At 36.9% G+C, this 16102-nt stretch overlaps 2 protein-coding genes across 2 annotated transcripts; one reads left to right on the top strand and one right to left on the bottom strand.

The window, feature by feature from the left end:
- The first annotated feature begins 691 nt into the window (after positions 1–691).
- Positions 692–3479, top strand: LOC21388313 (protein CELLULOSE SYNTHASE INTERACTIVE 3). The gene is made up of 2 exons (XM_010112323.2): positions 692–2778; positions 3374–3479. The coding sequence occupies exon 1, from the start codon at positions 1037–1039 to the stop codon at positions 2741–2743; it is 1707 nt and encodes a 568-aa protein (XP_010110625.1). The 5' UTR covers positions 692–1036; the 3' UTR covers positions 2744–2778; positions 3374–3479.
- Positions 3480–8471: 4992 nt separating this feature from the next.
- On the bottom strand, positions 8472–10298 carry LOC21388314 (clathrin coat assembly protein AP180). The gene has a single exon (XM_010112324.1). The coding sequence runs from the start codon at positions 10296–10298 to the stop codon at positions 8472–8474; it is 1827 nt and encodes a 608-aa protein (XP_010110626.1).
- Positions 10299–16102: the final 5804 nt, after the last annotated feature.

The raw sequence follows: 16102 nt of genomic DNA on the forward strand, positions 1-16102 counted from the left end.
TAAAAAAAAAACAAACGCATCATGAAAATTAGAAGGTTTTATTCACTTCTAGTAAGCGGCAAACAAATTATTAAGGTCAAAATCCCTCATATTTTCCACTTTATTTAAAAATACATATTTGCATTTTAAGTCAACATCAGAATAATTTCACATGAATCTAAACTCCTGAATTTATAATTCTCTTCCAAAACAGAAAAGAAAAGTTTATAATTGACGCCCCCAAAAACAAGAACACTCATAAGTCACAACTCATAATCGAGCAAACATGTACTTGTTTTTTTAATCTTAGTTTAGTATTACAAAAGTTTTAATAAAATAGAAAGAGAAATATGAAGAAGATAAAGTTTTAATAGTATAATTTTTCTTATTCGTATAGAGAAAATAAGATTATATATAGTAGTCAACTGTACAATAATAAAAAAAAGAAAAACTATAAAAAAAATAAACAAAAGTCAATACAATTTTAGGCCAACAATCAGAAAACTAAAAATCATGTTATTACAATAAAATTAAAGAAATTAAGGAATCAAGAAATCTCATTTAACCCACTATCTCCAATATAGTATAACATTAGCGCCAACCTCGGATTTACAAATAAAAAAACAAAAGAAAAAAAAAAGATAATTAAAATAAGAAAAAAGAAGACACAACTCACAACTAGAAATATATATATTTTTTTTTTTTCCGCCCTCAATTCATTATATCCTCTAGAAACTTTTCTTTTTGTTTTTTTGTTTTTATTTCTTTCTTCTCCCTCAATTCTTGGTCTTCCCCACACCACAGTCACTTCCCCCTCGATAGCTTTACCTTTTCTGTCCATCCTCGTGTCAGACAGAACAGAACCAACAGAGTAGTAATCACTCTATTCTCTAATTCCATTTTCCCCTCCTCTTTCACTTCTTCCCCCTTTTCTTTCCATCCAAGCAAACCCCCTCTTCTTTCTCTCTCATGTATTCAACGCCTGAGGTTGACCCAGCCCTACGCCGGTCCTAGCCCCCTTTCTCTCCCCTCACCACCTCCGCCGTCACCGCCGCAAATGCCTCCCCCGTCGTCCGCCGCCGTCGCGCCTCTCCAAATTCTGCTCAACCTCATCAACGAAACTCTCTCATCTCTCCTCCTCTCCTCCCTCGCCGTCAAATCCTTCGTCGGCCGGTGGCAGGTCCTCCACTCCAAGCTCACCTCTCTCCACTCCTCTATCGCCGAAATCTCCGACTCACCTCACTGGGCAGAGAATCCTCTCCTCCACACTCTCCTGCCCAACCTCCTCTCCACTCTCCAGCGCCTCAAGGCCCTCTCCGACCAATGCGCCGACTCTTCCTTCTCCGGCGGGAAGCTCCTTATGCAGAGCGACCTCGATATGGCATCCGCTTCCCTCTCTAATCAGCTCGCCGACCTCGATTTGCTACTCAGATCCGGCGTCCTCCACCAATCGAACGCCATCGTACTCTCTCATCCTGGTCCAGGCACGGGGAAAGAGGATTTAGGGTTTTTTATTAGGGACCTCTTCACGCGGCTTCAAATCGGCGGCGTTGAGTTCAAGAAGAAGGCTCTGGAATCTCTGTTTCAGCTTCTCAACGAGGACGAGAAATCGCCGAGTTTGGTGGCTAGAGAAGGAAACGTCGGGTATTTGATTCATCTTCTTGATTTTAACCATAATCACCCCTCGGTTCGAGAGCAAGCCGCCTTCGCCGTCTCCGTCCTTGCGGCGGCGAACGACGAGGCGAGGAAATGCGTGTTCGAGGAAGGAGGTCTTGGTCCGCTGCTGAGGATTCTGGAAACTGGCTCGACGGTTCTCAAAGAAAAGGCGGCGATTGCGGTGGAGGCCATCACCGCCGATCCCGAGAACGCTTGGGCGGTTTCGGCCTACGGCGGAGTATCCATCTTAATTGAGGCGTGCAGATCCGGATCCCCTGCAACGCAAACCCACGCTGTGGGGGCGATCAGAAACGTCGCGAACGTCGAGGATATCAAGATGACTCTAGGCGAGGAAGGCGCCGTCCCAGTTCTCCTCCAGGTTCTGGTCTCCGGCGTCAGCGCCTCCCAAGAGAAGGCGGCGAGCTGCGTGGCGTTTTTAGCCTCCTCCGGCGAGTATTTCCGCGCTCTGATAATCCAAGAGCGGGGCTTGCAGAGACTAATGCATTTGATGCAGGACATTTCGAGCTCCGATACTCTCGAACACGTTTTGCGGTCGATAATCTCGCTTTCGTCTTCAGATCACACGGCAAGGATTCTTTCATCCTCAACCATTTTCGTCATCCAACTCGGCGAGCTCATCAAGCGCGGGAACATGATTCTGCAGCAACTATCGGCGTCGTTGGTCGCTTATTTATCAATCAGTGATGGGAATAAGCGAGCCATAGGGAGTTGTATGGGCTCGCTGGTTAAGCTCATGGAGTCGCCGAAGCCTGTGGGGCTACAGGAGTCGGCGGCGCAGGCGCTGGTCTCGCTGTTGGCCGTCCGATCGAACAGGAAGGAGTTGGTGAGAGACGAGAAGAGTATGATGAGGATCGTGCACATGCTGGATCCGAGGAACGAGGCGGTGGCGAAGACGTTTCCGGTCATGGTGGTGGCGGCCATCGCCGGCGGAGGGAGCCACGGGTGTCGGAAGAGGCTTTTGGCCTCCGGAGTTCACCCGCATTTGCAGAAGCTGTCGGAGATGGAGGTCACCGGAGCCAAGAAAGCGTTGCAGAGACTCGTCGGAAATAGGCTCAAGACCATCTTCAGCAGAACTTGGAGGGAATAACCGGACGAGAAACTAACCCTACCCGCCAAACTCAGGTGAGTCAGCTTTTCAGGGGTAAAATCGGAATATTAATTTATGTGCACAGTTGTCCTAGGGCTTTACGACTTTGACTGCTCAAATTCTGTCTTAGAAAACTAATCAGATTTCGCCAAGTGGTTAGAACATGCTACCTGGAAGGCCCACTTCACCACCGTTGTTCGGCCACTGGAGTGGCCTAAAGACAATATTGTCCTTCCCGTTTTATGGATATTGCTTTTTATCCTAAACGGACAGTTATAAGAAGTTTGTAATTTTTGTTGTACTGGTAGGCCCAGCGCTTGTGGGACGCGAGTATATTGGGTGATGACGTGGCGAACCGCGAGCTAATGAGCTCTCTAGCGCGTATTTACATTTGTTTTTTTTTTTTGGTAATTCTTGACCGAGTTTCTAAACTTTGCCAAATTTACGGATGACCGACTTTAGGAGAGTTTGGCCGTGAATATGACGCTCAGAGTTTCCACTGTTGACTCGTGAACCTCTTTTGAAATAGGATAGTGGGCTAACCATTGACTTTAATTACGTGTTTTGTTCACACTGAAAAATCTGTTTTTGTGTTTTTAATTGGAATCTTTTTCGTTTTGTGCTTCACAGGAATTCGTTTGGATTTTCTAACCGTCGAAGAATGAGAAAAGTTCTTTCGTGGACAAGCAACAGGCACACACATCAAATACTCCAAACTTTTTTTCTTTTTATTTTTTAATTTTACCTTTATTAATATTATAATCTCTTTTAATTTTCAATATAAAAAATCCTTATATTATATGACAGAAAAAAAAAAGCAGCATGGATGCGGTTTTTAGGGAGTATCCTCGATATGCCTTTTTTTTTATTATTTTATTATTTTTATTTTTGTAATCTTGTTAGTTGATTCCCTATGAAGTTGTAAGGGAGCTGGCTATGATGATTGTAATTGTTTATTCACCAATTTATGTATGTTTGTGAATGTACATTCACGGTTGTCTTTTTTCCCCCTTTATTTGTAACGGACGCTGGTTTTTTCCGTTAGAAAAACAGAATGCAGCGATTTACTTGTGTGCAATTTAAGCAGTCTTGACATATGATTTTGAATATTTCTATTTTCAATTATTATTAGGCTCAAGTCTGTGTGGTTTTGCCTGGTTCCTTGTGACAAATTGGAAATTGAGGCCCCATTTAGAAATTATTGTGGCTTGCAACTATGCTCTAGATTCCAATAACTTACGCTATGTGAGTCCAAAGCTTTAGGAGCTAGTCATTACCTTTTTATTTTTTTTTTTATTTTTAAAATGTTTGCTTGGGGTCTTCTTTTGAGCGGGTAATGGGAAATCAATGGCAATGATGAGGGTCTTTTGTTATTGTAAGAGTTGAGTTGGCCCTTTCATTAGATTTGGTGATATTTATTTTTAAAATGTTTGCTTGGGGTCTTCTTTTGAGCGGGTAATGGGAAATCAATGGCAATGATGAGGATCTTTTGTTATTGTAAGAGTTGAGTTGGCCCTTTCATTAGATTTGGTGATGGTGGGACTGGGTCCCTTCCCTCATGCTTGTTCAGCATGCATCATGACCAAAACTAATCCATCCAGGCTAGCTTGCCTGCTTGTCTTTTTATTATTATCATTATTATTGTTTATTAGATTTGACTGCTTGTCCTCTACTAACCAAATAAGAGCTTCAATCCTGATTCAACCTAAATTCTATTTTTAATCAAACAATCAGATTTACGTCGTGAGTCGCATAGAATGAATGAATATACTTTCACTATGCATAAATCCCAGGCTACAAATGATAAATTTGGTAGATGGGTGTTTAGTAAATGTAATGGGTCAGTATTGAGATTTTTGAGGATCTGGAAAAGAGGAAAAGGAAAGGGACAAGAGGGAAGAGAGGGAAGCTCGGCGCAAATGTAGGGAAGGTGCGGGACTAGGAAACTGAGAAGTGCGGGTCCCAAGCAGAAGTATACAGCGACCTCACATGGGAAAGATATGCAAAGTGTACGTGTATGTGACACACACACACATATATATATATACACATATACACATATATATATCATATATGCATTTTATTGTTGGGATTTTTCTACCGTGAGTCCCTTAAAAAAATTCATTAGTGTAACACCCTGTTTTAATTATTAAATTATTTTTTTAACAGTTAGATTTAAGAGAATAATTTTGTGTAGAGCATTATTAATTTTTAATACAGATCTACACAGATCTAATCATTAAAAATTTAATTCAACAATTAAAATAAAATTTTAATAATTAAAATAAAATATTCTACTAGTGAATTTTTTTAAGGGATCTACCGTGAAAGCTTCTTTATTTTTTGTGCAAATTTATATGCGTTCTATTAGATTATAGTGAGATTTGATGTGTGGTCCATTTCCTCACCAGAGGCAGAGGGCACAAGTTCACATGCTGTTTCTTTTGGCTTCCCTTCCCCACCATTCTTTGTAGTTTGTAGGGTATGGCGTTCTATAACCAATTGACATTGCATCAGATACTGCTTGCTTGGACAAAAGCTGGTGACTTTTTTTCTGTCGTATTTCCCGTGATGCATAAATCCCTTTAAAGCAACTTCTTACTCTCTCTAGGCTCTAGCTGTAAAGCTTATCCCTCCTTCACCTCCTCCTCTTTCTCTTCTTACACGGTACGGTTTGTGGTTTGTTTGGTTGCTACCCCTTTTTTTCTTCCCGCCAAAAGTTACCCGCTAAGAAATAAATGGCTGTGTTATTCTTATTCTACTCCTCTTGCAGAATTATTCTATTCCTGCTTTAAGTTTTGTCCTTTTCTTTAAAAAAAAAAAAAAAAAAAAAAACTTTCCGAATAAACCGTTCATTCAAAACATGTACAAATGTCTGTTCTTCTTGTACTCTTAAAAATTTATTTGGTGCTACTTATGTTTAGTTTAAGCTTTAGTATAATTACCCTTCTAGGTGGAAGCATGAAAGTAGTAAACTGATGTAAAAGAGAACAACTAAGCGGAAAATGTAGACACCATTATTGTAGTATAATTATCCTAAATGTTACAGTTCCACGGCACACAAGACAGCTCTATAAGATGACATCTTTTTTCTTTTTGGGTGCTGAATGGTATTTTGCATAACATAGGAGGTTGACAATTTCTCTCTTGAATTATATCTGCAAATGACCTTCTCTCAAAATGTATGTGTACAGAATTAGATTTTCTTCATAGTTTTAGGCTAATTAACGACTTTTCTAGAGAAAATTACGAAATACGCTATCAAAAATCAACAGTTTTACATTTATTCCAATTTGTCTCTTGCTGTCTCTGTTGATTTTGATAGTCTACTAGCATACTCTCCAAGGATCAGAGTTGTAAATGTCCGGTTATCATTATAAAGAAGAAAAAATGAATATGATAAGATATTTTAATATGCTAGTAAAGTATTTTATTGTGAATTAAGTGAAATTGTCACGCTCCAAAACATGGGTTAGTGACGTGGAGGCTCATTTAGAGATTAAATATGATTAAGAAAGTAATTAGACATTTAAAAATATAATAATCAAAATATATAGTAAACTATTAGAGAAATTTCTAAACAAGCCTCACATTTTACTGAAATTAAATTATAAGAAAGTGGTGGGGACTTTCACACTTTCTGATAAAAGAGGTTTAAAATTGAGCCTCTGACATCATTCAGGGCTTCACCCACCACGCTTCCGCTGCGCCACTCTGATACCAAGTCTTGTCACGCCCCAAAACATGGGTTAGTAAAATGTGGAGCTTGTTTAGAAATTTCTTTAATAGTTTACCTTTAATTTATGAGTATTATATTCCCAAATGTTTAATTATTTCTTTAATCGTGTTTAGTCTCTAAATGAGTCTCCACGTCACTAAGTTCTGTTTTGGGGAGTGACAGAAATAGATATCAAATTTATACAATTAGATGCTATAAATGTAAGGTGAAAGGAGACAAATACCCCTTAAAAGAATATGAGTCATAATTTATACCATTTACTCTTAATTAATAAACTTTTTAATCAAATAACTATACTAGTAAAAGGGTATTAATTAGGAATGAAAGATAAAAATTTAGACTCATGCACTCTTTAAGGATAAATTCTGTAATTTTCTCTAAATATTTAGTTGTAAATATGGTAATAAAGACTAAAACACCGTTTGGTTGGAGGATTCAAACCATGATTTGAATCATGGTTCATGGTTCACTACAGTGTTTTCTCTCACAAAAAATATACGTAATAAAAAATGATTCTAATCACATAATTCTAATCCATAAACCAAACGTCTCCAAGATATTTAGGCAATATACCATGATTTTCAAGGTTGGATTGACTTTTGCCATGGGCATTAAAACTATTACAAAGTATACCACAGTGACATCGTTTAAATTTTGAGTATGAGTAAAATTATGTTTGTACTTTTGTATATTTGATTCAATAACTTTGAATTTTGTGGTTTTTCATGTTTAAATTTGTGATTTTTATGGATTTTTTTATTTTTAAGTATCTTTGATTGTGACATTCTCTGAAATAGTTTATGTCTCATAACATATGTTAATCTGAATCTAAAACTTATGGTGTTCCTGTAAAGTGCCAAAAACATAACATAGCTGGTTGGCCATATATGGATTGGGACTCATATTTTATTTGTGTTTTTATCACTTTTTGAAAGAAATATAGAATTGCTACTCAAAATATGTCATCTTTGCATTTATATCACCCAATATCCTACAAGATTATTTTTTTCCTTCTCAACGAGGATAGTAGGGTATTTTTCGAGAGTATTCTAGAAATAACGCACTTGATTATTTTTTTCTCAACGAGAATAGGAGGGTATTTTTCGAGAGTATTCTAGTAAAGCATAAAAAATATTTTACGAAAATATCGTTTAAAAAAACAATAAAGATAATATATGTTGAGTTTTGGTGACATAATACATAACTTATCTTTAAAAAGGGGCCATTTACCCATGGAAAAAATTTAATAGTAGAGTTTAAATATAACAAATTTTTTAAAATATAATAACTTAGGCATGGTCCAATCAAATGTATGGCCCAACCCGACTCATACTTCATCCTTATGAGGGCATGCCCAGTGGTAGAGTCAAGAATTTTTGTTCAATGGGAGCTTGATTGAACTAAAGTTTTGAACTAAAACTATATGTAGTAATTTTTAATCTTAATTTATCTATTTTATTCTTAATGAATTAAGTTTGAAGTAGAGTTAACGTTTTTTAGAATTAATAGAGTTAAATTTAATATCCAAAGTTTAAAGTCTAAAAACTTATATTGATTTTTGGTTTAAGTTTATTTTAAACAAATTTAAAATAAGAGTATACTAGAAATAAAAATTCAAGGTCTAATTAAAATTTTCTTTAAAAACTATGGAGAAAGGACAATAAAAAAATTTTTGAGTGGGGACAAATAAGGAGAAAGATGATAAAAATTATAGTATTTGGGTCAAATTGTAAAAGGAGTTTTTGGGCCCAGCATAGCTCCACCCCTGGGCCGGCCGGGAGCCCATGTTTACAACTCTATGTACACGTATGTTGTATCCCATTTACGTACACCAGAAAAATCCTTGCAACACTGCAAAACTTGCATATTGCGTGTCTTTCTTTCTCTCCTTATTTATATGCACGAACGAGCGGAAATTGAAAATATCAAACAAAGCAGAAATGCAACTCAACTACACAAATATGTATCAAAATCTAATATGAGGATCAATCAACTCAACATCCGCTTGGCAATGATCTTCTTCTGTTGCTCCAACCACAGCTGTTGTTCACGAACAAAACTCTCACTGTGCTCAACCCCACTCTGTTTCTCTCTGGGGAACGATTCAAACGGGTCGTCCCTCTCACAATTAGATGATAATCTCGTCTTCTCGTTTGGAGGATTTTGCGCCAAGAAAGTTGGCGACACGGTGTCGGACGCACCGGAAACCACTGCGCGGAACGTCGGAGCCACTGTTGTCCCCTCTAGTCCTGATGTGCTCTCAAATGCTGAAGTAAGCGCAAATAAATCGTTTCCCTCTTGTAGAAAAGGATTGTAGTATTGGTCGTGATCAAATAGATTTTCCAACATGACCATTTCTGAAACGTTAGATTTGATATTCGATGTCTCTTGTTCTGATAATTCTTTGACCGTACTATTTACTAGTACAATCTCCCAACTAACTTCTTTCGAATTCTCTTCTTCTTCTTCTTCTTCTTCTTCTTCTTCTTCTCGTTTTCCTTGATCATGTTTCTCCGTTGAAGACGACGGCCAATAATCAAAAGAGAGAAAATCCAATCCGTAATTCGACTCCATATCAGCCGGTAACGAATTTTGTTTCGGTTCAACAACAGCATTGGCGTCATTGTCATTGTCATTATCGTTGTCGTTGTCATCGCCGGTGATAGCATCAACAAATTCCTCCGTACCCGGGGACGTGCAAATGGAATTCCACCCCGACGTCTCCGACTGTTCGTTATAATAACAAGTCTCGAATCGCTCCGACGACGTCGAAGCCTGATCGGTGGCAACCGGCGTCGACGCAGCTGCGAAAAGCAGCTTCTGCGCCGAAGGAGGTGGCGACGACCGGTGAGAAGGGAATGAAGCCTGATCCTTGAGGAACTCCTGCAGCGTTTCGATAAGCTCATCGGAAATTTTCTGCACGCTCGGGTACTCCGACGTCCTTCCGACGCTGATGCTCTTACACAGGCCGTAAAACTCCGATAGCTCCTCGAACTGTTTTGACGCCCTCACGCAGGCTTGGAACGCGTTGACACATGACTGATAATGCAAGTGAAAGAAACTATCGAGAAGAAGGGCTAATCCGTCGGATATATCTCTGTAAAGATCGAAACTTTCTTGGACAATGGCGTGGAGCGCAGTCTGAACCAGTCGGTTCGTCTTGGCCTCGCCGGTCGGCTTGGTGGCGATCGCCCGGTCGAGCAGCTTTTGCCAGAAAGATATTCTATCGATCATCGTTGACGGTTTCATGTCCCGGACGGGCTCGGCGCTGTTTGGTCTCCAATGTCTCTCGTGGCGATTGCTGCTGCTATCAATTTCGCGGTAGGAGCAGCGGCGGAGGCGGTGGAGCTTACCGGAGAGGAAGCAGTCGAGGCGCTCGTCGAGGTAGAGCGCGAAGGTCCTCACGAAAGCCGTGAAGTCCCAAGGGCTTGAGTTCGAGTCATCCCGAAAATTCGATAGGTTGAGAATTCTCGCCCCCGCTTTCATGGCGTGGAGTACATCTCTAGGGAAGTTAGGATCTCCGTCTTGGAAAATTCGGAGGACGAGCATGAGGGACTTGAGGGCGACGATCCAGTTTCGGGTTTTGGTGACTCGTTTGCCGATGGCCTGCGCGCATAAGGCGGCGTAGACTTTGTTGGTGGAGATGAGTTGGAGGATCTCGACGAGGTAGCGGTTTTCGATCGCGACTTCGTCATGAGAAGTGGCTTTTAGTATCGGAATTTCGATGTTGATTGTGTTGGCGTTGGAGACCTTGGCAAGGCTTATGCTGGTTTGGTCTTTCACTGCCCCAATTGCCTTCCTTAGCTTGCTTGGCATTTGTGCCTTTTCTTTTTGTTTGTTTTTGTGTTTTCTTGGGAATTATGGTAATTGAGGGAGGTGTTTGTTTTGGTGGAAAAAAATGGTGGGGTTTTTCCGGGAAGTTTTGAATGTACGTAAGAGGGAAAGAAGGAGTGGTTGGTGGAAATTTTGAGAAGGGTTATTGGATGGTTGCGAGGGAAATGGCTCTTGGAGATTCTCTCGCATTGCTTGCGGGCCTAACAGCCAACAAACTAGCACTTGTGAATTGTTGTTTGACCAAGTCTTTGAAACTATAAATTGTCTTGATCACCACTAGTTTGTAACTGATTCTATGCATCCATGTCCAACGCAATGTGTTGAGCATTTCTATTTGTCCTAGATAGGCATAATTCTGACCCTATATATATATGTGCCAAATTTTGATAGTTTAAAATACTTTTCTCCCAACCCTAAGAGTGGGGTTACATAGCATTTTCTTGAGATAATACTCAAAACAATCCCGTATTTTGTAAAAATATTACGTTTGTCTCTCTTGTAATTACTCAAAACATCACAAGTGTTTATAAAAACAGACCTAAAATACCTTCTGAAACAACTTTTTTTTTAAATACCAATATTATCCTTCTCAATTTTTATTAAATACTATTTAAAACATTATTAAACTAAAATGTAAAATAAAAATAATTTTAAAAATATAAAAAAAACTCTCAAAATAATTGATTAGAATATTTATTTAAGTATTTTTAATTTTTTACTTAACTTTTTAGTCAAATCATATCTAAATAACATTTAATACATATTGGAAAGGGTAATCATGGCATTTTCAAAAATTTAATTACTTCAAGGGGTGTTTTAAGTATGTTTTTATAAGCACAATAGGTGTTTTGAGCATTTGCCTAATAAGAGGGGTGAAAATGATATTTTCGCAAAAACAAGGGTGGTTTGAATATTTCCCCATTGCTCAATTGTTTCACGTTTCATATTGTTACATTGACAGTATATAGTTAGTTGATAATCTAGTGATCATAATCACCGCTTAAAAATTTAAATCTTAATGCTCCTCTTTCATTCAAATTGAGCTAGTGAGTAGTGAGAACTTCATGGAATGTTACATGGTTCTACTGGCGCAGGTGCACATGAGTGAGTGTTTAAGTAGGCCAAAAGATTAAAGATCTTCTTGACTTGGATTATTCTTAGAACTGGTTTATTGGCGCATTTGCAATTTTAATATTATTTTGTGTATTTATTTTTTGGGAAAATGAGATAAATATCCCGTAAAAGTGTATGAGTTAGGATTTCTATCCCTTACTCTTGATTAATAATATTTTTAGTCAAATTATTTAGGAAAATGCATCCTACAGCATTTTTTATATACACATTTGAATTAAATAACATTTTTTAAAAATGTTGATAAATTATAGCACATCTTTAAATTTTCATGAAGAATAAAATATAGTTTTCCAACTTTGCCCCTTCTTTTAGGGTTTCATCTCTTTCTTCCAAATTCACTCCCTTAGCCTCCATGATCTCTCTCCAGAATCTCTCATGGGAATCAGTGTGGCGGTGGCGGTGGCAAGGAGTCATGTTCTTCGGCCGGAGGGTAGATTATTGTTGTATTAGGGTTAGGCTTTCAATTTAGATATTGTGATCGGTGGTTTTTTGCATTTTTTGCATTTTTTTTTTTGTAATCTGTGTTTGTGATTGAGATTCGAGAATTTGTGAAATTTTTGTGAAATTTGGTTTTGCATTTGTCTGCTTTTGTGTTTAGAATTTGGTAAGTATTGTATTTACAATAAATACTTTACTAATTACAATTTTGAATACCGTAAATATTGTATTTACCTTTAAGTGTTTACAACTTTGAATCTGGTAAATACTGTATTTACTTGTAAATACTTTACTAGTTATAATTTGAAATCTGTGATACTTGCCGTTAAATACGGTATTCAATGGTAAATACAATGTTAAACGGTCGTCAGAGTTGGTTGCTGAATTTTCAGATAAATATGATTTTTATTAGTAAATACCGTATTTATAAGTAAATACATTGTTAACGGTCGCCAGAGTAGTGGAGGAATTTTCGGATAGATATGATTTTTATTTAGTAAATATGGTATTTACTGACAAATACAATGTTAAATAGACGCCGGAGTCAGTGACTGGATTTCGGATAAATTTGATTTTTATTGATAAATACGGTATTTATCAATCGTGGGAGCCATTCGCCGGATTTTCAAAAAAATATAATAAATACAGTATTTATCAGTAAATATAGTATTTACCTGTAAATACGATATTTATCAGTCGCCGGTCACCAGAGACCAATAATTGCCGCCGGTCACCGGAGCTGGCTACATTCTAATTATGAGAAGGGGTCATTCGAGCGTATCTAAATAGATACTATGTTTACATATGGATCCCTACGTCGTTACATTCCATTTAGGATTAGGAATAGGCGTAATCGGACCTGCTTTTTACATATCTCTCGTTATTTGGGACCCTATTCACTTCTTTGGGCTTCTATTGAATCGAGAAATAGGTTTGATTGTCCATCTTTTTGATATAATATATATAAGGCATCCTCCGGATAATTCAAATCGACGGAGGAGTTGGCCAGGATCTTTCGTCACGAGGAACAGTCGAGAGATCTATTCAACAAAGAGAGGCTTTCGGATAAGAAAGTCCACGGGGCTCGAAAAGCTTGCTCTGATGTACGCCTTCCGGTCTCCTTTCGGGCAACCCCTACTAAATGGGAGGCAATGAATCAGAGTGCTGTGTGCGATGCTTTGGGGCAAGATCGCAATTTCCAACTTAGCAATCTCCGCTTTGGTAAACCGTACCAGAGAAACTCTTTTCAGAGGGGAAGACGTCGGTCGCCGACACCAGCCATGGTCTTCTTATTTCAGAAAAATATGATATAATATCTCTATTTAAAAAAAAATGCTATAATTGACTATTTTAAAAAAAAAAAAAAAAAAGCTGTGGTTTTGGGGGAGGAAAGAGATGGATTTTTCTTTTTTAACTTTTCTTTTATTTTTTTTATTTTTTATTTTTATTTTCTACTTGAGGTAGTGCGAGAGGTTGTGGGCTAAGAAGTAACCCTAATCTCAGCCGTAAAGTTCAGTAACGCTTTGGACCATGGATTCCAAACCAAATTGGCTTGACTGCTATGACCCAAATGGAAAAAATAATAATAATAAAAGAAAAAATAAATAAATAACAGGAAAAGAAGAGGTAAATCTGATCCCAAAGTACATGTTATCCTTGCATCCAAAGTTTCACGATGGACTGGACAACTTACACATAACCAAAAAAAAAGGAACAAATTGCTTTTCTAATCAATATAGGTGGACGTTTTGTTCATAAATTCAAAGTCATAATTTAAAGAATCATGAATCATAATTTAAAATTAAAGATGAATACAGAAAACAAACATCATCTATGTCTTTCCTCTTATTTTAGCTCAAAATGACCACTTACATCTGTTTTTCCTGCATGCAACTGTTTTCCCTTTCAAGCGTAGTTTACTTGTAAAGTTCTTGCCATCTGTTTTCTATCTATTTATGTACCCTCTGTAGCAAGAGCAAAGTAGCTTGCATATTTGGGAAAATAAAAAAGAAAAGAAAAAGGATACAGATAAAAAAAAATGCCACGTTCAGTTTTTGTTGAAAGAAAGAGCCATGAATGAAGTAAATAACAGCAATCTTCACAAGGCCTCGCATGTAAATTTTTGTTCTTGTTTGGCCCATTACATTCCAAGAAAAATAAAATGTGAAGGATAGACTTATTTCAATATTTTATATTTCTTTGAATATGTACATCAAACAAGTCACCCAAGTGGAAGTGGATCTATGCGGAAGAGTAGTTTTGAACTTATTGATATGGACAATGGAAAAGCATATTGTAAAAATGAAAATGGAACAAGCAATAATACATCATGTGACCGCACAGTAAAGGAAGGACCATAAGGGAGACAAGGCGAATCTACTCTGCAACTCACCCCACCATTGCAGTTAAGGGAGAAAGAGAGACCAATATGTGAGGTGGTGCGCCACCTTAACAGATGCTCTCTCTCTTGATTCATCGCGTTCCTTTAAAATTCACAAATTTATCGTAATTTTTATAATTTTATCGTTCGAATTTATAAATTTTAATATAAAATTTAACAAATTATCGTATCTCATGCCTGGGAAAATATCCAAACAACATAAAAGATTCTGTATTGCCAAATATTCAAATATGGTATTACAAGCTTCGTTCAAATAATGAATTTTAGCCAATTGAAATAGTCGATTTAGAGATCATTTAACTCCATCCGTAATGATTGAGAGTATCACACTATAATATTCATTCAAAGAGAGATTTAATAGCTAAAAGAAAGAGCAACATATATATTGATATATATATATATATATATATATTCTTAGAATCCTTGCTTTCTTCAATTTACAATGACAAATCACAAAACATTATAAGTTTGCTACCTAATGGGTCGCCGAATGTATTTCATCACACCAAAAGAAAATGTGAATTTAAGAAATAGGAAATGACATTGTTCTTGCTTTTTATTGAAAAAGATAACAAAGTACTATTTTCATGTGCTGTTTTCTAAAAGATGGTTTAGAAAGTTGGTTTGATAAAGAAGCCACTGAAACCAGTCTTGCAAGTGTTTGGATTTTTCCATGTTTCTCAGCATTAAAAACAAAAGTTTTTGGATTTTGGTTATTTATGAGAATCAGGCACGGGAAAAAGAAGATCTAAAGATTATTTATATTTGTTCTCTTGGTGGATGCACCAAATAACTTGTCTGCGTCCCACAGTCCCAGCTAAAATATAACTAACACTAATTTCCAAATTACAAGTATGTTAAAAAGTCTGTTTAGTTCGCTAATTTAAGTTTTTAATTTGAATTGAGATGTGATTTTATGTGAGAATTTTTTTTTTACTGTAATAAAAAAATTAGATATGACTGTTTCTGAAAGTATTTTACTATAACAAAACTCAAATTCTAAACTCAAATCGGTGAAATAAACGACACTTAAATTACTTTCTTTGTAATTGTATTTGGTCCCTTATGCACATGGGATCAACAATCTCAGTCCACTTTTGGGTGTCAAACTCAAACCCCACTTTTATTTAGGAAAAGAACACATAAATTTATGGGCACTTTTTGAGGGATGTATCTTATAAAATTGTTGCCATTTAGCATGTCTATATATCTTATGGATTGTTCAGTTGAAAATCTGGAAAAAAAAAATCAGTTTCACTGTACACTCCTACATACCATTTTGCTAAGATTGGAATAGCATATTCCACACGGCTACATTCATTATCCAAACATAAAAGCATCAATAATTTTAGAATCCAATGAAACTTTTAAGCACCAGTTGGTCTTAACTCTAATGGTTTTTATTATCATTTCATTTGAGAAGGACCTACCACTTACCTTTTACCATTTTATGTTCTTTATGAACATGGGTGTTTGGCTTTGGTATAATCCTCTCCATGATTAAACAGCCTGAGGTCAATAACTTCAGCTATAATTTAACAGCTGTTTGGGTTTTATTTAAAATATGGCTATAAAAGTTTGTCGTTCTTGGGTTCTTACGGTTTGAATCCATGAGTCTAGTTCAAACTGATGTTTGGCTTAAATGTAATTTGAATTTTAATGTGACGTTTAAACAATCAAACCCATCTAAAATGAGTTTTGGAAAAGTTAAGCTATCTTTTCTCATGAGTTTCAACTTATTTGTTATAGTAAAATCATGGTTTTATATTCTTTGAAAAAAAAAAAAAAAAAAAAAAAAAAAAAACCAAATCAA

Source organism: Morus notabilis, unplaced genomic scaffold (genome assembly GCF_000414095.1).
Source record: "Morus notabilis unplaced genomic scaffold, ASM41409v2 Scaffold528, whole genome shotgun sequence".
NCBI classification, from domain to species: Eukaryota; Viridiplantae; Streptophyta; class Magnoliopsida; order Rosales; family Moraceae; genus Morus; species Morus notabilis.